At 36.9% G+C, this 26,858-nt stretch overlaps 2 protein-coding genes across 2 annotated transcripts in view; both read left to right on the forward strand.

Moving 5' to 3' along the window:
- Nucleotides 1–26,858, forward strand: part of LOC139978251 (ras-specific guanine nucleotide-releasing factor 2-like) — a 154,024-nt gene that overhangs the window by 41,921 nt on the left and 85,245 nt on the right. Inside the window, exon 3 of the mRNA XM_071988257.1 lies at nt 15,678–15,787. Within this exon, the coding sequence (XP_071844358.1) occupies nt 15,678–15,787 (110 nt within the window). The remainder of the gene's footprint in view (nt 1–15,677; nt 15,788–26,858) is intronic.
- Nucleotides 17,020–23,970, forward strand: LOC139978256 (uncharacterized). The gene is made up of 2 exons (XM_071988265.1): nt 17,020–21,767; nt 22,164–23,970. Exons 1-2 carry the CDS (start codon nt 21,545–21,547, stop codon nt 22,586–22,588), a joined length of 648 nt encoding a protein of 215 aa, XP_071844366.1. The 5' UTR covers nt 17,020–21,544; the 3' UTR covers nt 22,589–23,970.

The raw sequence follows: 26,858 nt of genomic DNA on the forward strand, positions 1-26,858 counted from the left end.
GCAAATTTGCTTGCATAGCTCAGTTGCAAAGTCAAGTGATATGAAAAATTTGAAATTATAATATTCTTGGCAAAAGATATGTACTTCAAATGATCCCTATAAATTGGGTCAAGATGTTGAGATGTACAGTCAACTCATCATTTCATACTTATGAATATGCATGTCCTCATAAGCATACAGTATGATAATGGTTTTACATAAATTTAAAGGTATATATATATATATATATATATATGTTGATACTAGATGAGACTAGTGGAACACTAGTAGTTGTAACTCGGAGTTTCACGCTTTGTAGCGATCTTCAGACCTCAGAGTCTGAAGATCGCTACAAAGCGTGAAACTCCGAGTTACAACTACTAGTGTTCCACTAGTCTCATCTAGTATCAACATATATTCCGCTCTGTCCAATGGACATAGAGCACTCTGCGCCAAGATAGACGCCAACCTACTCTATATATATATATATATATTTATATATATATATATTTTTATATATATATATTTATATATATATATATATATAGGGTGTCCGCATATAAAGCGGGAGGCCTGGGTTCGAATCCCGGTGGAGGCTGGAAGTTTTTTCACTGTTCTGGATTTTCCAACTCACTACGATTTAAATTATATATTCATTTGCCTTTGTCGTTTGCCTCCATTTCATATAATATGTAATATTGACTAATATTAATTATATCTGGCGTAAAATTGCAGAGTAATTTAAAGTTGGATAGTGGATTGTACTGCATGTCTGGTGATGGTACAAAACACAATAATTTTGTAATTAATTGTTGATTTGAATTTGATTTGATTTGATTTTATTCGCACGGTTATAAATGATACATATCATCATGTAAGTTTTGCTTTCATTGATTATTTGTGGTATAGATGATCATAAAGAATGTACTGTGTACCCTGTAGGTCATATACTGTACAGTATGTTGGTGATGTATGTTTATATCATGAAGAGTTGATATTAAAATATTCAGATTTAATTAGCATTGTCTTTATTATATTAAATAACCCATGCATGATTAATACAAAAAAATATGTGAAATGAAGATTTATCATTTTTGAAAGGAAGTGCATGTGAAAAGCATGTTGTCAACGACAACATTGCATAAAGAACTGTCATGTCATCCTACCTTATAAATTTCATATTTTTGCTTAAATTGACTCAAATATCCAGAAAAAAGTGTCCCTTAAAATATATATACCGTGTTTTTTCATTCTTTTTAATATATCAAGTGCCAATGAAAATCTGTTAGTTGCTATTATCGCTGACTAAATATGGTATGCCCAGAGAGAGATATGAACCGAAAAGATGACTTGGAAAATGTGTAATGAAGCAATCGTTCCTCTGGGAGGCAAAAAGGAGGCTTAAAAAAAAAATCATCATCATATTGCCAGCTTCATTCATTCCTTCTTCATCTTTATGATCTATATATATGTGCAGAGAAATCGAAGGCATCGCAAACCAGAGTGTAATTACATATTGGCCGAAAGCATGTTGTATATATATATGTGGTGACAACTTTGCCTCACAGTGACAAGAGGGAAAGCTGAGAATTATTTATAAGGAAACTTAACTCAATCAAGTGTGGAGAATAATCCAACACATTTTGTCGTATATATATCTCACCGAGTATTGCAAAATCACTCGAGAGAATATCACTCTTCCTTTTCCTGTCCATTTCACTCAGTCTCTCTCGATGGTAATATATTTCTATGGTGATCTGGATAAATACTTTTTTTTCGCGGATAATATTCTTAAAAAAAAATTCTGATAGCATTTGGACAGGGTAATAATCGATAGAAGTCGTGCTCAGTGCCGACTGTCTATAGGCTAATCTTTAGGCCTTTTTTTCTAAATCGTTTTCTCTACTTTGAGAGCAGGTTGATTATTTATCAGTCCTTATTTTCTAGAGATGTCGTCATTATTATTGTTGATTGCAGATAAGACAGGCGTTTAATGTTGCTTCGTAGTCGTTATCATTTAGTTTCCTGTAATGTAATGCCTGGAAATGCTTTGATTGTGTTAAAACCTTGAAAGATGATATGACATACTGTAATGCAGTTGATGACTTTGTGTAAATATCAATTAAGGACACAAGTTTTCTTGGATCCTTTAAACCGACAATTACACGGATGTGTGCCTGTGTTGCAAAATTTTCATCTTTTGTATGGTAGCTGCATATGGCATATTTTGAATTGGGAAACAACTTTGCATCTTTTCAGACCAATTAGCCATCGATAGTAATATTCTTAAATTATAGTTGAATGCCCAGCAAAATGATGTAACAATACTGTAGTCATGTGGTTACAACCTGGAGTGAATTGACTCCATTTTCCCAATTAGTGATCTATAGATTTACTTTGTCCTCTTTTACCTGTCTCTCACTCCACAATTGCACTTTCCCATCTACCTAACTACACATTTGGAAACGTTTTAGTACTGCGCCCTCGCTCCCTGGGCAACACCCACTAACTCCTCCTTCCGTATCTACCAAACCCGGAAGTTACTACATGTTTTTTCCGCAAATTTTTCGCTTGTAGTTTATACAACTTTTTTTCACGTTTTTTGGAATTGATCTTTGGATAATTCGACTACTGAGACCTTCTTTCGTCGCTGTCCCAAGAAGCACTCATAAGTATCCTTTTATTTACGTGCAATTTTCGATTGCATTTTCTCTCCCTCTGTGTGTTTTGTCCGCTTCCATGTTGTACGTTATACTTTAACTACAGTATGTAAGTTGAATTTCTATTAGATTAATTAGCTAGACAGTCCTGCAACCATTATGTAAATATCTTTCACTCATATTGGTCAACCACTGATCTCTTTGAAATAATTTCATTGTTATATTCACTCCACTCAAGTCCTCTCTTATCTGTCTCATCTCAGATTTAAATAAAGGCCGACAGATTTTGTGATGTACCTAATTGTCTTTGAGAACACAGTGCTACCAGATTTGGCAAATTCAATGTCACATATAGTCTACATTTTACTTTGTATGTATGTATTTTAGATCCTCCTGGGCAAGCAGGAACTCGCGAAGAAGCCATCATTGGCTTATAAAAGCCGCAAACTAACCTAAGTCAGTCTCTTACATTCATATTTAACGTCCATGATTATAAATTGTCAATTATCTACAACTCTGTAACTGGACGACATACATTAATCTTGGAGTGACTCGAACTCTGGACCTTTTGATTGAAAGGTACTGGCGTTAACCACTGAGCTAACACTCCACATTTTACTTTTGCAAACTTTTATACTCAACCTGGTGGGTGCTTTACTAAATTATTGGAAACTCAGAGAGCTTAATTATATAGTTTACCTAATTGTTATAATGAATAATTTTTGCAAAAATAAAAACGAAAGATATGTCACATTATAAGTTAATTGTTTCGTTGCTAATAGAAACATATGATATTGCTTAATACTAAAATAGCATGGGTATAAAAAATTAGTCGACACCTTCAATGAAACAACTTTTAGAACCTAGTCTTACCTGTTAATTTCTTTGATTGTTCTTCATGCATGCCAAGTCTTGCTGGATCTCCAATCAACATTTACGTGTCCTACACAGTTAATCAATGTCTTAAGAGACATTACAATCATGCTTGTAAAATTGTTTATCATAAATTGTTCACATCAGCCATATTATTGGCATTATAATATATACATATAGATATGTATGTTTATAGATATATATATAATACATATGTATGAATTTATATATAGATGTATCTATATCCATACTTAAAACAGTAATGTGTTGGACCATTCAGAAAAGTGAAAAAAACTTCCAGCCTCCACCTGGATTCTAACCCAGGCCTCCAGCTATATATGCAGACACCCTAACCAACTAGGCTATGGACGCTAATTGAATGTCCAAAGGTTGGAAACCATGGTAAGGAAGGTCGTAATTCAACTGTACATTGACTAAAATTGTCACCTGTATCAAACAAAGCTAGTACTGTATTGGTGACATATTTTGCACTAGGGATCAATTATGATGCTAGCCAACTCGAAATTATTTGTGAATCCGGAGCACCCACGATAGAATACCAGCCGAGGTACAGGGTCTAAGTTTTTCTTTCACTCCATTAAAATACAACTGAAGAAGGACGGTTTGCCCTAAATATTTCCCTAAATCTTTTTTCTGTAAACATTACGGTTGGCATTAATTTATCCCTGTTTATAAATTTTTGCTGTTCTTGTATCTTTATCATAGTCATGCCATCCATGTACATATAGAACGATAGTTCAGAACATGTTTAAACATTGTCACATCAACTGAGCCTTTTGACATTTCAAACTGTGCACTTGAGCTACATCTTAATTCCTCCTTTAAATGCTATAAATAATTAAAGCCATTAGGGGAATCTCTCATGGAGATGTACTTTTAATCAATGGAGAAATAATTCCTTATGTGTCACTTAAGAATGATCTACCGACAGTCATGTCGGCTATCTGTTTTGGAAGGTGTGATGCATCCTGACAATGGCTGACAACGTATGAATGACCTGTTATATGAATGATGAGGCAGGTATAAAATGTGTCACAACCTTTTCTATTTCTTGGCCCACAAGTTCTGTTTATCAGACCTGAAAATTCCATTTTGTGCCACTGTGGGAATTTAACAGGATAGATATTTAGATTAGGCTAGGAAATGGAATTTTAAAAATAGGCAAAGCAAAAAAAGATCCAACAAACATAGCATCGATAACAATGATTTCTCTTCATTAATATGGTTCAAGTAAATTATTGTGTTTGCTATATTTGTGATATAGTTTGTGCTATAAAATGTAACAATACAACTACATTGTACTGCGATACTGCTATGAGGTCATTGCTATCTTCCTTCCTCCCTCCCTCAAACGGGTGCTGTGGTTGAGTAGCATTTGAAGCAAACACAGTAAAGCCTCAGCAATTGGTAGGTTCGGGATTTGATGGCAGGCCGGGTCATAGGAAGGTGGGTTTTTCATCCAAGAGCAATCTACGTTTTTCCCGTCTGAAAATATTTTCTAAATTGAAAAGAAACACCAACTAAAAAATAAACAAAAAATTGTTAGCTAACTGCTACCCACTAAAGAGCCTGTGTAAGAGAATGTGGTAAAAGTAATCTTCTTTAGAGGCTGAATGACAAGTAACAGTACCTACAAGGGACAAATAAAAACACAGAATACACACATGCAGGGGGAACCCAATAGAGATTGATAAAAGAGGATTAGTAGACAAAAGGATGGAGAGAAAGAAACAATAGGGGGAAGAGGAGAGGTAGAAGATAAACTGTAAAGGTACTGAGAGAGGATTAAGGGAAGAGGGTTGGGGATTAAACTGCAGAAGAACAAAGAGAGGAAAGTGTGGAGATAAAAGATGGAAGACAGCTTTGAGAAGAGGGGTGACGGGGGAACTAGGAGGGGGGAAGCAGAAGAAGGTTAGTCATTTCCTTCCTGAATGTTGAGCCCATGAGGTTGAATAGTGCATCTAGGCTTTGCATTCACAGTCTCTCTCTGCTGAGTCGTACCTGTAGGTCAAGACAGCTACCTGAGGATTGAGGTCAGAGACATAGTGGGTGAGGAGAGGTGGGGGGGGGGTAGGGACATTGGAAATGAGAAGTGGCACAAAAATGAAAGAAAAAATGTCTCTATCAATAGGAGTAGGAGTCAATAGCGATGGTATTGTAAGTTTTTCTTTGATAAAGTGCTTATAATCTAGTATTCCGAAAGTCCTTATTAAGACCAGATAAACATTTAAGACAAGATAGATGTTTCAAAGCAAAATTTCACCTTGAAATACACTATTGAAACTGCTGGAATGAATGAATGAATGAATACATGAATGAATGAATGTAAATCAATATGATTTCATCTAATGAATGATGGATATGGCTCTGTGTGAAAGCCAGGTGCAAACCACTGTAAAACCATGAAGAAGAATGAAAAAAGCGTTTTAAAACCGTCATCTCAAAAAGCAGGACATATCATGACCTTTAGATAAACTATCTAGGAAAACACCTATCCAGAATGAATAACAGCTGAAAGTAAGATATTGTTTAAATGAATGAATAAAAGATGAAGTATGCAGCAAGCTTTTGAAGAGATTCCAAACAAGTGTTTAATAAGATATCAAAGCAACTCCAAAGAAATAATTGAATGATGCTGGGAACCACAAAAATTGACAAGAAAGATGGCAGAATTCATGGTCACACAATTTATGATTGCACCTATACATTAACTTTAATGAACAGTACAGAATGACTTGAAGAATTCCATAAAAGTAATGGAAAGTGACATTTGATAAATTTGGTAACATGACCAAGGTTCCGATGAGAAGATAAGACCAACATATTAAAAGACACTTAATTAGGAAACACTGAATATGTGAAGGCCCCGACATATAGAAGGCCCTGAGAAAACAGCCCTAAAACCTCTTTTAGAGTAAGAAAAGGATACTTATCGGGCTGCAAAGGCTTCAAAAGCTTCCAAGAACAGTGGATGGGAAAAAATTCCGATCCTAGAAACCAAAATGGACGAAATTCGGTGGAAAGAAATCCGCTCGAAAATATACGATGTAGACGCTTTGGTTGGTAGAATGAGAAGGAAGGGCAGTGACCCGTGAAGCCGGGTCACAGAGGGTGCGCAGTGTTAAAAGGTTACCAGGACATTCTAGGCGCGGTAGAATGAGGGTGCTTAGGTTGTGGGGAGACAGGTAAGCTCGTCACTCGTAAATATCCAAACCAGTAAGTTTTGGAGTATATATAGCATAAGTAATCTCTTTCAAAGTGAGTATAGACTACTAAAAGTATTACAATGATCTCATATCTCTTACTACAATTTCAATGATATATATTATGCGTCCATAGCCTAGTGGTTAGGGTGTCTGCATAAAAAGCGGGAAGCCGGGTTCGAATCCCGGTGGAGGCTGGAAGGTTTGTTCACTGTTCTGGATTTTCCTTCTCATTACATTTTCAATAACAAATGTATGTATACAATATTTGTATACATAAACAAACGTCAAAAACTTAAATATTAGGTATATTCAAAAATCCTCCCAAATTAGAACCACATATCACAACATAGACTTGTAGTGACCTTTACCCGGCCCTATTGGCAAGGTTGGCAAAGATGCATGGTGAGATCCCTGATATGAATAATGTTTAAACTTACAGTAGAGATTATTATACAGAATATAATAGCCTCATACATCTAGAAAGTGGCAGGATAAACAAAATATTAACCAAATGTATACAAAACAAAAGCCTTTAATGTAAGCAGGGTACACCAGAAAAAGGAAAAGTGAGTACATGCCTATACTACAGTTGACAAGGAAGGTAGTGATTTGAGCAACATTAAAAGTTATAGCACAGACTATTGAAAAGTGTACAATCATTTCAAGCTATACGGTAGCAAATAATATTTACCTCTCTAATCTCACTTGTCTTATGTATAAGATACCTTGTTCAAGTAGCTTTTCATCTTTGGTTTGTAGTTTTACCAAAAAGTATATACCAAGTTTAACTCAAAATAAGATTGTATTGACCAAACTATTGATACTCACATTATAATTTGTGACCAAATGAAGTGTTTTGAGCAAGTAATTTTTTTTGGTTTGAATCTCAACCTGTCATTGCCCAGCCACTCTTGATATAAGTGTTAATCATGTGTAAATTTCAAATAAGAACATTTTACCAATTCACTTCAGTATTTGAGATAAATGTTGCCTCAATCAAGTACATGAGCAATATATTGTCATTGGATATAGAAGATTTTGAAATGTGTTGAGAGAGAAAAGGGGCTTCAGTGTGTATTTCGATATGTGCACTTCATGCCACAATGTAAGAGTTTGTAGGAATCTTCATGTATGGAAGATCACAAGATGCTAGCATATTTTGTTACTACAATTGAATTAAATAGTTTTTTGTATTTAAACAACAGTTTGCTCGATCACTTACTCTGTGAGATGGAGAGAGAGAGAGAGACCCCAGAGATTTTAAGAAGGGATTTGAAGAGAATCTTTAGTTACAAGAATTTAACACACTCGTCAATGTCGATCTGTTTTATGTTCGTAAGACACATCCTTTCAATTCTTCGTCATGTCTTATATTTATGTCCATGATGAGTCGATCACCATGCAAAGGAGAGATTATGACATAAAGGCCTTGAAATTATGTAGATGCTGAAGATAGATTTTTTTACGACAACAAGAAAAAACGAAAGAATATAAAAAAAACACAAAAAAGTCACCAAAAGAGAAAGGTGATGCATGTAATAAATATTGCTAAGAGATGTCAAGATAACTATTAACGACTACCTTAACGGAAGAGACATAACGATCATTCTTGTCTGCACAAATATCTTGAAATGTCTTTTTTATCTCAAATGCAGAGAGTAAGGTAGGTGAATACCATGTCAGTAGTTACCAGAGAGGGTAAATCACTCCAAACTCATATCTCTTAATTTAAGTAATTGGTTGTGTTTTATTTCTAAAATTACACATTTTTTGCCTCTATTCAAGTGACTATATACAACTCAATCGTTCATACTGTTGTAAGATACATGCAGTTCTCAGTCACTGACCTGGGTGGGGGTTGCACATACCTCCTTCAACCTCAAATAAAAATGAAAAAAAAGTAGTTGTTAGCCCACACCTGCAACATTTAAACCTAATTAGGCACCTAATTTATAGTCTAAAAAAGTCTCAGATTTTGACAAAATTTTATGTTTATCTGCCTGGGGGGTGGGAGGGGGAGGAGGGGACCAACTCCCTACAAGGAAATTGGCTCTAATGACCCCACAGCCATACCCATCCTTAAGAAAACCCTGGGTCTGCCCTGGCAAAGATGAATTTCCTACACTTTGTTGTCTTTTTGTTGTTTGTTTATTCAAGTGGATAATAAACTGAAGTATAAATATCTTCTTACCCCTTATCTTCTTACCCCTTATCTTAAGTGAAAATTATGTTGATATTGACAGCCTTCATAGTTTAACAACTTGCAGTAATGACTGAAGTCTGTGTACATGATATCAAAGGAGATCAGGGAGGGGGGAGGAAGACAAGTTCCAAATTTTCTCTAGGCATGAATCTAGATGAAAGGGGAGGGAATGAGGGATGTGGTTGGTTAAATGCAACTCCCCTAACATTAACCATGCAGTTTTAAGCCAATCACTTTTAATACTTATTTAAACTAACATGTAGGCACATGCTGGAGGTCATTTGTAACCTATATAACAGTTATAACACATGGCAAATGGATACATTTATACCATTTTGTTGTCATAAATGCTGTCATCACTGAAAGTGAAACTAGACAATGATAATTGGCTTTAACACCTTTTAAGGAAAGAGGAACCACATTTAAAGTGGGAATCATACTGTGAAACAAAATTCACAACATGAGTGTTTATTTTAGTAATACATGTGATTATGTATAACCTACAATGTTGGGATTTCCCCTTGTTTAATGTGTGGTCATTGCATCCTCCTTGAAGTAGTAAAGAAGAATTTTGAGCAGATAAAACAGATCGGATAGTAGTTTTAGAAACTTTTACCTATTCGCATGAACAAGCATGCATATACAGCTATCTTTTTGGAGCAAATACTGATGAAACTTTTAAAAAATGGTTTCCTGATAAATAATTCATAGTGATGTCATCAATTGCTTTGACACAACATATCTGAAGAAACACTTTATTTCCAGCCTTGGCATTGCCATATATGATTCGGGCAGGTACCTGAACCATTCTGACAGTTTCTTGCTCATTTAGATAACAAATGAACATTTTCTTTGGTAGTTTATGTACTATCATTGTGTCCACTACTATTTCTCAACACTGAATATTCAGACAGTTTACTGTTTGACGTTATATATATATCATGTGGACAAGTATGTATGTATGTATGTATGTATGTATGTGTATATATATATATATATATATATATATAATTGTAATGAGTTGGAAAATCTTAACTCTAGAGATCAATCATCATGCTAACCAACTCGAAATCAATTGAGGATCCTCAGGCCGGATCTCGAAAGTGATACTTTTAGCAGACTCTCTATAGATACTTATATTCACATTTCTGTAGAACTTTGTCTGTTTTGAATAGCAAGGTGCTATTCTAGCTTTCACTTTATTCCTTCTAGCCGAAATATTCATAGTACAGGTAATTTACCATCATTTAATTACATGGGATACCCTAGACACCACATGTGGTAATTTTGAGGTCATGGGTGTATTAAATAAAGGCATTTTCAATGTATATCAATTCCTTAGTGCAAGTCCCTTTGCAACACTGGAGCTGCTTGACATGTCATCTGTTAGCCTATGCATGGACTACAAGGCAAAAATGTTTTCCAATGTGATAACATTTATAACTCATATGTTTTACTGCCGATTTAAGTGGTTCAAGTGGTATTTGACAAATAAAGTTGTTTCCTCATAAAGTTTTCAAGTTTCTTCTCATAAAAATTCTTAACCCAATGGGACTTGGGGATCAAAGATACACACTTTGGGAAGTTCAAGTCCAAACTCCCCATTGAAAATGCACAGTAAGTGCTACACCAAAACAAAAACCTCCCTTTTACCATAGCAATTCTCACAAACATGCATTGATCCCTTTCCTTCAGGCTGCATTACAAAGGGCATATCATGTAATTTACAGTAAATTAATATAAAGTTAAAGTTCATTTGTCAATTCCTTCCATTGGACCTGATACCGACCAACTGAAAACCTTGTTAAGAAATGCATCAGATTGTCATGTCCACTTGGCTATAGATTTAGACTACGTTGTATGCAAAAATCCTTACGGGTTGCACACAAAACTGGGATACAATTGAATACATGTACACAACAAACGGCCTGCAATGGTGTCCATTCCAAACCTACATCTTTGCACTTTAAAAAGCATTACATTGCCGAATGCATCTTTCCAACTGTTGAATCAAGTTTGGGTTATTCTGTGAATCATAAATACAGGGTTTGACATAAGCCTCAAAAAGGGCATGATGGCCAAAATGCCGTTGGTAGGTTCCATTGGCAAAGGGCATGATGGCAAATGGGAAGGGCATGATGGCAAAAATGAATGTGAGGAAGAGCACTTACAGCATTTTTCGTCAACACAGTACTATGTCATTTGAGGAGCAGTGAAAATGTCTAATCATACCATTTTCTTATGGATACAGTAAACATAAAAGTATCTGACTACAAATTGTTATTTTTCCAGAACGAAAGTTTTATTACAATTTTATTTACAGTGTTATGTACTCTTTACTTAGTATTTTAACAGTTTTATAAACAGTTTTGTTTACAAATCATGTGTACAGAGAGTGTACGTACAGAGAGCCATGGTACTCCTCCAAGCTGCTGATGGCTTGCATCTCCAAAAGGCGGGTGGCTTAGATCTCCAAGCTGCCGATGGCTTGGATCTCCAAGCTGCCGATGGCTTTGATCTCCAAGCTGCTGAAAGCTTGGATATCCAAGCTGACGATGGCTTGGATCTCCAAGCTGCTGATGGCTTGGACCTCCAAGCTACCAATGGCTTTGATCTCCAAGCTGCCGATGGCTTGGATCTCCAAGCTACCAATGGCTTTGATCTCCAAGCTGCCGATGGCTTGGATCTCCAAAAGACGGGTGGCTTGGATCTCCAAGCTGCCAATGGCTTGGACCTCCAAGCTGCCAATGGCTTTGATCTCCAAGCTGCCGATGGCTTTGACCTCCAAGCTACCAATGGCTTGGACCTCCAAGCTGCCGATGGCTTGGACCTCCAAGCTACCAATGGCTTTGAGCTCCAAGCTGCCGATGGCTTGGATCTCCAAAAGACGGGTGGCTTGCATCTCCAAGCTGCCAATGGCTTGGACCTCCAAGCTGCCGATGGCTTTGATCTCCACGCTGCCGATGGCTTGGATCTCCAAGCTGCCGATGGCTTGGATCTCCAAGCTGCCAATGGCTTGGACCTCCAAGCTGCCGATGGCTTTGATCTCCAAGCTACCAATGGCTTTGATCTCCAAGCTGCCGATGGCTTGGACCTCCAAGCTACCAATGGCTTTGATCTCCAAGCTGCCGATGGCTTGGATCTCCAAAAGACTGGTGGCTTGGATCTCCAAGCTGCCGATGACTTGGACCTCCAAGCTGCCGATGGCTTTGATCTCCAAGCTGCCGATGGCTTGGATCTCCAAGCTGCCGATGGCTTGGATCTCCAAGCTGCTGATGGCTTGGACCTCCAAGCTACCAATGGCTTGGATCTCCAAGCTGCCGATGGCTTGGACCTCCAAGCTACCAATGGCTTTGATCTCCAAGCTGCCGATGGCTTGGATCTCCAAAAGACGGGTGGCTTGGATCTCCAAGCTGCCAATGGCTTTGATCTCCAAGCTGCCGATGGCTTGGACCTCCAAGCTACCAATGGCTTTGATCTCCAAGCTGCCGATGGCTTGGATCTCCAAGCTGCTGATGGCTTTGATCTCCAAAAGGCGGGTGGCTTGGATCTCCAAGCTACCAATGGCTTTGATCTCCAAGCTGCCGATGGCTTGGACCTCCAAGCTACCAATGGCTTTGATCTCCAAGCTGCCGATGGCTTGGATCTCCAAGCTGCTGATGGCTTGGATCTCCAAAAGATGGGTGGCTTGGATCTCCAAGCTTCCGATGGCTTGGACCTCCAAGCTGCCGATGGCTTGGACCTCCAAGCTGCTGATCACTGGGATCTCCAAGCTGCAGAAAGTGGCTTGGGTCTCCAAGCTGCTGTTGCCCACCATGTCAGTACTGGCTCAGAGTTGTCATCATTGTAATATTATTGCCCTGTCACCATATATTCATGATTATAACTATTAATGCTCACATGGCTGATATTCTGTATACAGTGCAGTGCAAAGCAACTCTTTCCTGCATATAATAATAACTCCACAAATGAGAGTCACATAAGTACATCCGTCAAGGATGTGTCAGGAATATTTGAGTGCCAGGTTGATTTGTGTGGTAGTGTGATCCACGTCCTGTGGGAAGGGTTCTCAGAAGAGTGGTAGTTTGGTTTTTGTAACATTAGGGCATCTGTCGTATTAGGCATGCTATACTTGCTAGGTGTGTGCGAGTAAGCCTATTCAGTACCTCACTACAACTGCTACTCGATTAGTGACTTCATACATTTCCCATATTCTTGTCCATTTTAAGAGCCAAATGGTGGGCAAACATAGTCACTGAATCTCCACAACCTCTGTACACAGTTAATGGGATTTTACTGTGTGATTTGCTTCGCATACAGTTAACTCAATGGAGAAGTCCAATTGACTTACTGTGTGAAAGTATAAAGATTGGCGGGGAGCACGGTTCTTGTGAAGAATGAATCAAACAATATCTCCCCAAGATTGTTGGGTTCCTCTATAGTGTAACTTCTAAAGTGTACTACTCAGAATGTGCCTAATGAAAGATGGGGCTCCGACGGCAAAATAAAAAGGGCATGCCGGCAACCTTTGCCGTCGGCCGGGTATATTTTTCAGGGGCACCTCAGCAAACATTGAGGCCATGACAGCTATTTGTCATGGATGCCGTCGGTTATGTCAAGCCCAGCTGTAAATATGTATATCGTTTTAGAAAAAGAAAACAAGTCTTCATAGGCCTAGCTCTCTGGTTCAATGTAAGTGTCCAAGGCCAGTTCCATTTTCCACTAATAGGGGGTGAATTAAATATACAAGCTGCCAGAAACTAAGTAATAATATTGATTAAGGGTGTTGCAACAAAACTTTTTCTACTTCTATGGGTTATACATATTTTTAGTCTTGCTTGCTTCTGTTTTGTTCAGTTTTTGATTAAGAACCAAATATAATGATTCAATTGCATTTTGTGAACCCACTTTAAAAATGGAACAGTCACCCATACCGGGCCCACAGACATGTCGGTAAAGCTGTACTGTATGAGTCATACATCTGCTCCCATGGGTCTTAATCATTGAGACATTTGAGTGTACATTTTAAGGAGAAAGGAATTGATATGTGAAACAAAACAGTTTACTCAAGAACTTATCATGTTGCATTTAAAGGGGAACAATTCATCAGACATAGATGAGTCTTGTTTCTGTGACTTAATGTCTAACATTTCTGCATAATTTGCTGTGTTCATTTACCAAATTGTGTTCCCCTTTATCACTCTTCTTCTTATGAAAATATTCTCCTCCTTATTGTGTTATGAAAATCTTGTCAAAGCAGTGATGTGTCCCTAACATGACATATTATAGCACATGTGTCATCTTACATTTCAAAAAATGTGTGCCATTTTGGTTACCCTCTTGAATATCAATTCCCTCTTGTCTCTGATAGCATCTAGAGTCATAAACTATTCTGTACTTGAACTGATGCTGCTTATTGTGCTTTACAGTGTTTATACAGTGGTTGTAAATGCTATTAGGGGCCGATGAATACTAACTTGAGCAGAATGTGCTTCCTTTTTTTTTTCCTTCTTTCAGTAAAAGGCATTTTATAATATAATTCCTTTGCAATGCAGTATCCACTATGAAGTTTATTCTTGTTTTTCATCCTGTACTAGCTTGCTTTTCATTTTGTAATAGCCTTCGGTCTTGATGCATAGAGTCAGAAATGCAAGGGTTCATTTTCCTACCAGTACTGGCATTATATATTTTGTTACAAAGTTTATATTGTCTTTACATCCATTACCAACATTCGTAATTTAAATTAAACTCATTATGATGCCAAAAGGCAGTTAAGATGGGGTTTTACAGACTTTCTTCCAGTAATAATAATAAGTAATATTTATATAGCGCATAATCAGCAAAGCTGCTCAAAGCGCTTTAAAAATGTAAAACCTAAACACAAATAGTAACAAAAACCAAAATATTAAATATATAGAACCAATAAGGCAAAAAATAACCGCAAAAAATAAAAGTACCGCCATTTTGTAATATACTTCAATACGATACACAGAGGCAGTACATAAAGGTCTTTTTTGTTTCTACATCAGTGTTGAAATTATGGATAAACTTACTTTAATTTTCTTTACCTCCTCCCATACTTGTCTCTTCACAACATTATAACTTTCTCTCTGTAACATTTAAGTGAACTATTATTAAAGGCATTGAAGACTCACCCCAAATCGCGTGCCGACTCTGAAAAAGTTAACTTTCCGTTGCTTGCAAGCGAAGTTTTCTTCTTGTGCAGACAGTATGGTAATAAAACGTGATACCTTGTTATCTTTAGCTGGACCTGAGATGTCCATCGCTGTAACGTTTGTTCACTGTGCTGTGGGTACTGACCGCAGCTGTATGTACTGACTGTACACTAGTGTCTAATTACCGACAGTAGCAAGCTGCGTGTGTATTTTCTGGGATCGATGGTGGTGTCTTACACTTCTGTTACACCGCATTCGAAACATAGGTCAGATTACCGGCATTTCATTTTGACGTTTCTTTTTGCGCGAGTCTTCACACCCTTTAAGCCTTATGAAGTGTTTATACCCTTAGTGCTGTTCACTACATAATTAATGAGCCTCCTCAGCTTTGTAATGTACCTTTGTTACAATTGCTTCACAGAGGCAGCGTGATCTACAAAATGAACTACCTGTTGCTCTCTCCCCTGTGGCACCTCTAGATGGCACTTTGTAATACCCTACCATTACACAGCACAGAGTCAGTTTAATATTAATTGCAATTTTTTTTTTGTTCTTCCAGTACTGGCATTTCGTGATACATTTCCGTTACGATGCACAGAGGCAGTATGAGTTACGAAGCGAGACGGAAGCAGAGTGCAATGCATGGATGGATGCAATTCAACATTCCAAGTAAGTTCAATTTACGTACATGAATTATAAAGGGAATTTACTTCCCCCACTCTTTAGCTGGCTCACCTGATATCTCACCTAACCATGAAAAGTGGGTGACGTTTTAGCACTTGCCCCCGGCCATTACCCCAGTTCCAGGTCACCCCCACCCCATACTTTCTCCCCCTTCTATAGTGCACAAAGGCTGTCTGACTAGATAGAAAGCAAAGCAAATTTGGTCTAGGCCAATAAATGTAGAAACAGCTGTTACAGAGTATCAAAGTAGGTATATAATGGAACAGGTTGCATTTCCATTGAACTCTTTAACATTTTTAACCTTAGGTGAAAACTCTTGAAGCATGAACCACTCATCACTCAATGTTTCTCAAGGATGTAGGCTACTAGATCAACAGTAATTAGACACAATATAAAAATTATTTTGTTAAAAGTCTTAGCTCTAAGTCTTCAGATAACATGTCTTACTCATCTTTTGGTGTTACATATTTCATATGTAGTGAAAATATCATATTCAGGTAGATTTTATGAAAGTTTTTTAAACTGAGGGTAAAACATTGACAATAGAACTGGAATAAGAATTGATTGATTTGGTCCTTAAGTGATCAAGCATCTTTGATAAAATATCACTATTGATCGTTTACTAATTTATGCCATCGTTAAACATTCTCTGTAGCTAGCTTTAGTGGTAGGAATAAACCCCTGTGACTACATGAAAGTCCAAAGTCTTCCCCTAATGCTCTTTAATACATTATTTGATATTTGTGACATATGTTCAATGTCCGCCAAAATATTGATTGCAAAATAAAGTCGTATTTGAGTGTTTAATGTTCTCCATCGTAAAAAAAAAACAGTTTTGTGATGAATAGTTGGAGAGACAATGTATCAGATGTTTCAAAATCGAGTCAATCGTTATATATTTAGAAATATTTGGATGGTGTGACGTACATCGCTTGCAAGTTCAAAGCTGTGCCACCTCCCATGCAGATATATGTACATTATGATCTGTTCGATCCCGGAATGGGATCCTTCTGAAAGGGAAATGGCCGAGAGATTGAAAGAGGAACAATGTTTTATAAATTTAGAAAAATGTTTTCATTTGGTGGTAGAGAACAGATGTTTGAGATGGGGAGTTCCTTTTGAGTTGTCTGTAGTTTCATTGAGACGTAATGTAAGAGCCGGACCATTAAAAAAAATGGGAGACCAGAGTTGGAGATGCGGGGGGGGGCAGGGGGGAACGGGGCTTTGGATTAAGTCGACAGTGTGTTCTCTATGATGTAAAAGGTGGAGAACTGAGGATGGTTGGGTGGTAATGAACTTAAGTAATATTTTAGCTATGGAGAAGGTACTTAATTAAGGGGTCTTTAGATATGTTGTTATTGTAAAGTTTGCTATTTATGGAGTTGAGATATGTGAAGAGGTCACACAGGGAAGAGTTAGCAGTTACTAAGACAAGTCTAATACTGATATAGCTTGGGATTTTGACACCACTTTGACATTGCTAAAATATGGATGGGAGGCTAATTTTATTCAACAGAATGTTGATTGGAAATAATTCCTATTTGGGTGTATTATACATACTTGCTGCATACATGCTGCATAATTGTGACCAATTGCTGAAGAGTAAATGACATGTTTAAAAATTGCCCCTTATTTAGTGAGATAAATTGCTGAAGAGTTTGACATATGTCACATATTTCCCCCGATCACTGTTGAATTGTTTGATAATGTTGACATTACTTAATATGTTATAAGCACCAATAGTCTTCTATATGTGACTCTAAATTAAACCAGCTGCACCATGCCCGACTTAGTGAGACTGACTTTATTTTACCGTTGTGAACTATCATCCTTTTTGAATGAAGTGAAGACCCAATACTAGTTTAACAACTGATCCCTGCACACAGACATATACCCATCACTGCACATAAAGACTCTTTGCTGATAAAGATTGGCGCTTGTTTAGGTCGCACGTAAAACTTATTTCGATCCCTGTGATCGGATGATTCAAATGTACAGTTTTAGTCTTGAACACTACCGACTGCCAGTCGGGGAAATGCTGCATTTTGAATTTTTACACTGGTAAAAATCTAATTTAGTCATAAGTATAGTCTTAAGCAGACACCCACTGCCTCATTATCCAAACATTCTACAGTTTCAGACAGCAGAGTGGAGTTGATCCGGTCACTTTCTGACTGGATCAGTGTTTGGCAGGCTTAATAGTTATAGGTTATAACATTTCTGAAATCACCAACAAACCATAAGGCTTGTGCTTTTTTACAAACGCAATTTCTAGTTGTAACATACTCTTCCCCTTCCAAAGCCACTATCCACAAATCTCCACACCTGCAGACATTAAAGTTTCACTTTTTGACTGGATCAGTGTGTGGCAGACTTAATAGTGTAAACAGTTTATAACATTTCTGGAATCACCAACGAACCATAAGGCTTGTGTTTCTTTACGAATGCAATTTCTGGTTGTAGCATACTCTTCCTTGTACAGGATCTCCATATAGTAAATTTGTGTACACAACCTTTAAGAGGTACCTGCAGAAACACTTCAAAAGTAATTAATTGTACTACATAGTCTTCACTTCCTGCATGTATATGGGCCATTCCACACTAATGGGGTACTTATGTATGTTACTGCAAAGCCTTGTTGGAAATCGGTCTACAAAGCTTCCTGGCAATAACAAACTGCATGGTTTGAAGTATTTGATGCCATACTTTAATATTGCAAAATAGTGTTAACAGCTGGAAGACTTTATGTCAATTCATTGGTAATTTTTTTTAAAAAAACTCTTTGCATGTCTCACCAATTTGTGCAAGGAATATGTGACAGAGCATTAATGGAGATTTTTAATCCACTTGTTTTATGTTTTAGTTACAAAAATGACCAATGTAATGTATCATAATGATTAAAGAATTCAATCATCTGAATGCTATTGTTGTCTTCTTTCTTGTCCAACTCGTGAAAATTGAGAAAATGACCACACAAAAATATATAAACATTCGTAATTGACATCTGTCCTAACAGTTACGAGCGTAACTTGCCCCATGAGTAAAGTAATCTAAACACATTTGGCGGAGATACAATGTTGTGCCTTGTTACAACATCGTATCTCAGTGATGAACATGGTTTTGAGGGAGTTGAGTCTTCCAATCCCCCGGAAAACGACGGCCAAATTAGCTTTAAAAAAATCTGTCCAAGAGAGCTTACGTTCGAACATACTTTTACATCACTTTTCACGGAAATCGCGCAAGCGATCCTGTGAGTGTTTAGTATGATAAACATCCTTGAGCGCATGCGTATTTCATAGAAAACAACAACCCTGGTCACCCACCGACTTTTAAAACTATGGAGGGAAGTTTGTGATCTGTCTTCTGAATCTCGGTAAGTTACGAGCGCAAGTCAAATTACGAGCATTCGAAATCACTACCAATTTTACCGAAAATAAAGCACTTTGCAATGTGATCAAGGTATGGTTCAATTTAGAGACTCCTCACTCAGTAAGTGAAAGTTCTTACACCGCTAGGTGAGCGGACTTGTAGATGCAGTTGCCGCCTTTGGTATAATTGCACTGCGTGAGACAGAAAACACAACTAATGCACGTAACTGCAGACAGATTGAGTCAATATGTCTGAAGTTACGTACGTTGGCAAAAGACCTCCATTATTCATTTAGTTCGATGTAAAGGTGCATGATAATACCATGAAACTTGCTAAATGTTTACTGGGCACGAATGTTCAACTCGCATTGGCATTGAAGTGCAATTCAATAGCAGTTTCGTTAAAATGAACTAGCTTAGGCCTACGTTCAAACGCAATTGTTGGTAGACAGATTTCAGATTCGGTCACTCGTGTGAACGTTAGCATGATTTCGGTATTTTGATGTATAATCTAATGTCGACGTACCGATGTCAATGAACTGAGTGCATACGATGATTCCGTAAATATAACGTTAACAATATTTCATTAAGCAAAGGTTAGGTTAGACCTGCATGCTAGGCTTCAATTGAAAAAGCTCACGTTCGAATCTAACTGTGGTGAGACATATTTGCCCAGTCGGTCTGTTTTACGAATGTTAGTATCTTCCCTGGTTGAGTACTAACTTAGGCCTACTAGCCTAACGTAAGGGTAGCGTTATATTTTCGTGCAGATCTAGCCTAGGTTTCAAACAAATGCAGTACAGACAATTGACGATGCTTCATGTTTTATTACGTATTTTAATTTGCAACTAGGCCTACACGTAGGCGAAGCCTAACACTGGGTTTTCTCATTACTGATGCATATAATGTGTAGGCTAGGCCTGCCTAGGTCGAATTTTAAAAAAAATATATATATTTTTGTTTATTCAACTCTCATTTTTAGTACAAACAAAAAACGACAATCAACATGTATCGTGTTGCTTTCTAATTAAAACTTACCATTGAGTTTGATCCGCGAGGACTGAAAATGGGCATGTTCATCGTAATTGCTTTAATGAGAAGAACCATCTATGGCCTAAAGAACCCACAGTGTATTTATTGTTCTCAGGGACAGGCTGGCCTAATTAGGGAGTTAGCCACCAAATGTCAGTATCTTGGGACCTCTGATTAAAAATTCTGGTGGTAGTTTTCATTGCAGCTTGCCCCTCATTCTATATCTCAAAACAGCCTAATTCCATACACAACATTCTGCCATATTAAGGCAGCTTACAATATAATATATGCATGAGGTGCATCTGTCTTTACACGTACTTACCTACAGGCTGCTTTTAATTATCATGTAAGCTCTAACTGTTATCAAACACAAATAACATCATTGGCAAATTCCAGTGGATGACAAATCTCTTTAATTTAAAAGCTTATGGAGGCAACAATTTCACCATTGAAATTGACACTCCTGTATTGAAGGTTTGAAACTTTCTTCTACCATACCATGGATTACAACTTTCTCCTGTATTTTGAAACAAACCAAGTTTTGTCTTTGCCTTAACTTCCATATTAAAATGGAAATGTTACCTTATTTGCTCCAGGATATTTTGTTTTACAAATTATTCTCTTTTCAGGTAAGATGAGCATAAAAGCTGATCAGGAATGTTATGTTCAGTATCGAGCTAAAGAGACTGAGCGAGTGAAAGAATATCGTCAAACCATGTCTCAGGAAGCGAGGATATGATACATGATACACATGCAGTTACCCACTTCTGTAAACTGGCCTGCACACATCTGAAGGTGGAGAGGAAAGTGGAGTTTAACAGACTGATCCAGTTCACTGATGGGTGTGGCGCATTATACAAATCTCGCACAGGATTTGCTGACATCTCATTTGGAAACATAGATTTTGGCGTGCAAGTAGAGCGGCATTTCTTTGGCTCATGCTATGGAAAAAATCCATGTGATGGAGAGGATGGGGGTGGTTAAAAATGCAGTCACAAGGTCAGTGAAGTCTGATGTCAACATCACCATTGATGGACCCCGGGAGTTCTATGACTTCTGCTCCAAAAATCTTTCAAAGGCACCAGTGAAACCAGATGGATCGTGCAACCACTCTCGTCGTACTTTTTACTTAGTGAAGGAAGGTGATATACAGAGGGAAAGGCCAACCAGAACAAATGTTGACACTGTGGCTGGAACGCGAAAGTTGCATGCTGTAGCTGGGATCTCTCCATACTAATTGCACAAAAGGCGTCTTTCATGCTTCTGTTCACCCTGTCAGGATCTGAACTCAGTAGCACCGTGCATCAATCTGGAGTTTTTGAAGTCTTGGAGTGAATGCAAGATGTCTGCTAAAGGGATTTCATTTGAAGCAACTACTAGCAGTGATATGGAAGCTGCAGATGTAGGTCACGCTGAGATGGATGAGATACCGGTCTGTACACTTGAGAGTGCAACTGATAATGCAACTGGAGCAACTGTGGGTAAATCATCATCTGAAAGATCTGAGACAGGGGACTTATCTGAAGTGGGTAATGTAGGTGGCATACTAACTTCCAACAAAGTGGGTCAGTCCCTTTTTACTTAAATTTTAAGTGCTAAGCAACATGACATTGAAAGAGATTTCTTTCTATTTGCAGAATCAAAAACAAAATGCATCAACAGAAGTGTTATGTTTGATGTTGCATATTCCAATGTTTCTTTTCATGGGAAATGATATGTCACTCAACTTTATTAAGGGCCTTGATTTCATTAATTAAATTGAAACTCCTTATCAGTGAACTCTAATCAAACGTGAGGGTGGGGTGAGTCGTGGACATTAAGTTCACTTCTTTGTGAAAAATGCTGGAATAGTTGTTATGGATTGCCCATACCATTTGGTTGGTCATTGCAGTCATCAAGATTGAAGACAGCCAGTGAATATTTCCTATTTAATTTTTTTTTGCTCTTTTCATAAATTACAGATTATGATGAATCTGAAGTTGTCCAGACACAGTTGGATGTGTTGAATGAAAAGGTCTTAAAAGATCTCTTCTGTGATGTCTGCCTACCAGAGAACAAGCATGAGGCATTACTAAAACCACAGCAAAGAGGGATTGAAATTCGCCTTGAAGAGTATTATGCTGTCTTCTATGACAACGAATTCTATATTGGACGATTGCTTGAGAAAGATGGGGAGGAATATCTGTTTAAGTTTCTCCATAGAGTTCGCAGTGCATCTAAGATGTATGATTGGCCTATAAGGTCAGATTCTGAGAAGGTTTTAGGCAAATTCGTTATCGATGGACCCCTTACATTGGTGGGCAGTGGACCATTTTCTGTGCAAGAAATTGAAAATGTGGAGAAAGCATATGCTGAAATGAAAGCAATAACACAAGCTGAGCTGTAAAGTGGTAAAGCATAGTCTTTGTCCATTCCCATGCCAATCACATAATTCATATTTTGTATATATTTCAAAGTTTTAACAAGTACACTCTGACTTTCCACCTAGCTAATTGTACTGTGTACAGTTTCAGTTGACAGCATCTATTCTGCAGGAATCTTAGATGTTTTAGGTTCTTGCTTGATTGCTTGTCTTCAATATACTGCATGCTTGACTATATGGGAAAGAGCAAAAAAGAAACAGTCAGATATGCTTGTGATAGTGTGTGCTTCCTTTTTAGCATTTTTTCTGAAAACATCTTCAAATTTATGTTTATTCCATTCCATGACATGTGTTGCTATCCCACTTCATCTTATACATTTTCAGAAAGTTTGAAAAGTGAACATTTAATCATTAGCCAGTTTGATAAAAAAGTAAAAACAATTTATGGTTTTTCCTCTGTCCATGTTTCAAACATGATACTAGTGTACATATTGGTACATTTTAGTGTTGCATTGGTGCTAATATTGTTGGTATATAATACCCTCAAGTAATTTGATATCTTTCCAATGGTATGCAAGTTTACAATTATGAATTCAACTATTTACTCTTTTAAAATTTCTGACATACTGTATTCAAGTCTACAGCTTAACAATCCTTCCATTATATGAAATTTTAGGATTTTCACTATTCATATGCAATTTTGAAATTATTGAATTTTATAAATATTCAATTGTTAACTATTCAATTTTCAGTTCAACAATGCATTCAATGACCTACACTAGAGGTGTCAGTATTAGTAGTATCTTTTTAACTTTGCTAGATATATAACATGCAAGCCTACAACTATTCATTCAACTATTTAATTTTTCTTTAATTAAAGTCTGACATTTACAATCTTAAACAGACCACTCTGGATAAGTTGTTGTTTCCCACAGGATATGATATATCATCACAATTTCATGATAATTCCAAAGTACAGCAGCAAAGAAACAGCTACAAATGAGTGCCCAGATGTACATTCAATTGAAAATAATAATTTGTAATCCATAGAATTTCTGATGACAAATTAATGTGGAGATTGAAAAATATTCTGTCCTTGTTACGTACGTAAGACCCTGAACATGGTAACCATACATCCTACCTTTATGCAAGTCCATATCATTTTCTGCACTATAGCTTCTAGCAGTGGTTTTCATTAAGATGTGAGATATATTGTAACAAATACTCAGGGAAAAAAGGTACTAGTGGCACTAAAATTTGTTCTGTGCATAGGGAATGTTGAAATGCCCTCTCGTTGTATTATCAAAGATTCATATTTTTTCCAGTTTTTCACCCTTGGATCCATTTTGTCTTTGTTAATTGTTATAATTACAAAGTTTGCAATAAACAAAAACTGTTAAAACTCATGTACAATTGTTTTTTGTGGCCTGTTTATGCTCAGATATCTGTCCTTGTTACGTACGTAATGCACGCCATATATTATACTTTGCTTGGCTGTCATTGCCAACCTTATCCAAAACTTATCTCATTGAGGGTATATACAGTTGCTATAGACTCTAGGTCATTACTCAAACCAAGTTTCATGCTTTCCCTATGACTTTTAATTTTCACCCACTATGTCACAAATTAGTACCCCATTAGTGTGGAATGGCCCATATAATAGTTTAGATTAAAGAGAAACAGTCAAATATCATTCAATTAATCTCTCGATATTTAGCCCAAATTGCCCAAGAATATTCAAGCATCAATGTACTTGGTGTAAATCCAATTAGTTAGACTGCATTTATATTGAAATAAATTTTTCACATTTGTTAAAATACATTTCAGAGTAAAGAATAGAAGATTGTAAGGATTTTGGTTGTGTACAGTAAACTTCCTTTGTAACACCCAAGAGCAATTATTAATGTGAACTTCTTTTTCTAGAAAGGTTAAAATTGGGTTTTGATTGAGAGAGAGATGTATTATAAAGCTCACATGAAAGGCTTCTGATTTTCATGGTGATGGGAGGCAGTGACAACTTCATGACATATTTGGCATCAACATTTTTATAATGAAAAAGGAACAAGGTCCCCCCCTCCCCCCCCCCAAGAAAAGAAAGCCAAAAACACAGTACAGTATAGTACTATAGAGGCCCCATGCATGGATTTCTCAGATTAAATTTGGTACATCAAAGTTTTCTCTGCAAACCATCTAGATCATTTTTACCTTGCCTTTACAAGAAAAAAAATGAAATTGTAACTTAAAACATTAAATTCTGTTTGAACAGTATTTGATAACTGAAATTCTTGATGTATTGTGCAGATCCTTGTCGCCACTCAAGCTGAAGCTAGAGGCCGGGCAGCGTTTAAATTTGAAGCCTGTGCTAACATAGAATTATCTCTCTTCAGGAATTTAAGCTATATAACATATATGTTTATATCACCACTGTCATATGTTGAGATAAAGTAAAAGATGTGAGAGCATTAAAGGTAGATATTGATAACTAAGCAAATGTCATACAATTTAGTTGTAAAGGTGGTCATACAGTTATGCCCCAAATTATACTAGAACATTGGATAATGGTCACCCTCAACCATCAACAAGCATTTCTTGCTTCCACCATAAAAGCAGTTTATATCCACATGCACTGAGATATATAATGAGCTATTTTGACACTTTCCTACATTGATCTGATAACCTCTTTACAACATTAAATTTGATTTCTGATTAGACACACATTGTCCAAAGCAGCAATGACATGATATTATATTGCTCAGGTTTTAGACTGAAATATCATCATTTGTATTCAAGACAAACTTCTGCGAAATGCTTGTAACAATTATCCCTTATGTAATGGTTGTGAAGCGTGTGCTGTGTGAAAGTATATATATCTTAATAGTGGTTGTCATGGTACCTGAGTGGTAAAGTACCACAATCTACAGGAATTTAAGACTTGTTTAAGTGAGAGGGTTTGAGAGGGCCAAAGAGGTCCTGAGAATTAGATGCTAGCAGCTCCTTCTTCAGTATTAAAGCAACTTAGATTCTGCTAGGATTGAAACATCAATCTCCCTTACTTATAACTTACATTTACCTACACAGGTATTTTGGCTGAAGAAAAGCACAATTGTTGACAGTTTTTTCTCTATTGAAATTAGATAAATCAGAAAGTATGATGCCAACTTTGTAGATATATATACACTACTAAATGAAGGCCAATTTCTTCTGTGAAAAGAAATTTTATGGCAGTGCATAGTACATACCCAATCCCATTTTGTTTCTATGGATTGGATGTTGGAAACATTCTTTAGGGTAGGAGAAGGGGGAGGGAGGGAGTTCTAGGAGATATGACCTGAAAATTAGTTTAAACTGGTTGCATTGTAATAGCACATTACCAATCAGTAAACTAAAGCTAAATGAGAAAAGTATACTGGTTAGAATGGTAAGGATGGTACAGTATGTTGCTTCAAACTATCCTAATAAGTAAGGTTTGGAGGTTATATTCACTAAAGCTCCTCTCTTACCTGGCTCCTATACATACACACTCCAATCTTCCTAGCCTACAACAGTTTCCTCCTACTAGAGGCTCTTCTTTTTGCCTTCGGATGACAGAGATGGATCCTTGGATTCTAGAGTGCATATGTATAGAGGAGACAGGTTTATATTGTCATTCAATCTAAATATCCAAACCAGTAAGATTTACTTGTTCCTGGCCTAACTGTCTTCGTACAACCTTAGCACTCTCATTTTACCGTGCCTAGAATGAACTGGTAAACTTTTAACACTGTGCACCCGCTATGAGAGGCCCCTCCGGTCAATCCCCTTCCTTCCCTTTTTTACCTACCAAAAATGCCTACATGGTTTTTTTTTGGTATGGATTAATTTTGAACTTGATTCGTAAATATCCAAAGCAGTAAATCTTGAGGTAAGTTACAATATCTAACTACGTACCAAGTAAAAGTCATCATAACTATAGCTTCATAATTTATGCTTATTGCCTTTCAAGCAAGTTAACTTTTTATGGTATTTATATATATTATAAATTTATATGATGTGAACAGCCTAAAACCAAATGATGTATATCTTTAGACATTCATTTGTCAGAAAAGCTCAATCATTTAAATGACTTAAATAATCCATCAATTGTGTTACTAAAGACAAATTTTAGACAATAAATTATAAATAGGTGAATGAACTCCAACGTGTTTCTTGATTCATTCTTTATATGTCAGTTTCTGTTTCAATGTCGCTCGGTATCCCATTGGATCAACATGGAAACTCACATGTAATTACATTTATGTATTTCCTTCCATAACAT

Source organism: Apostichopus japonicus, chromosome 13 (genome assembly GCF_037975245.1).
Source record: "Apostichopus japonicus isolate 1M-3 chromosome 13, ASM3797524v1, whole genome shotgun sequence".
Lineage (NCBI taxonomy): Eukaryota > Metazoa > Echinodermata > Holothuroidea > Aspidochirotida > Stichopodidae > Apostichopus > Apostichopus japonicus.

Coding starts and splice junctions, on each gene's coding strand:
- LOC139978256 (XM_071988265.1), top strand. CDS start 21,545: ATGTCTGCTAAAGGGATTTCATTTGAAGCAACTACTAGCAGTGATATG. Junction 21,768..22,163: donor ACTAACTTCCAACAAAGTGG/GTCAGTCCCTTT, acceptor CATAAATTACAG/ATTATGATGAATCTGAAGTT.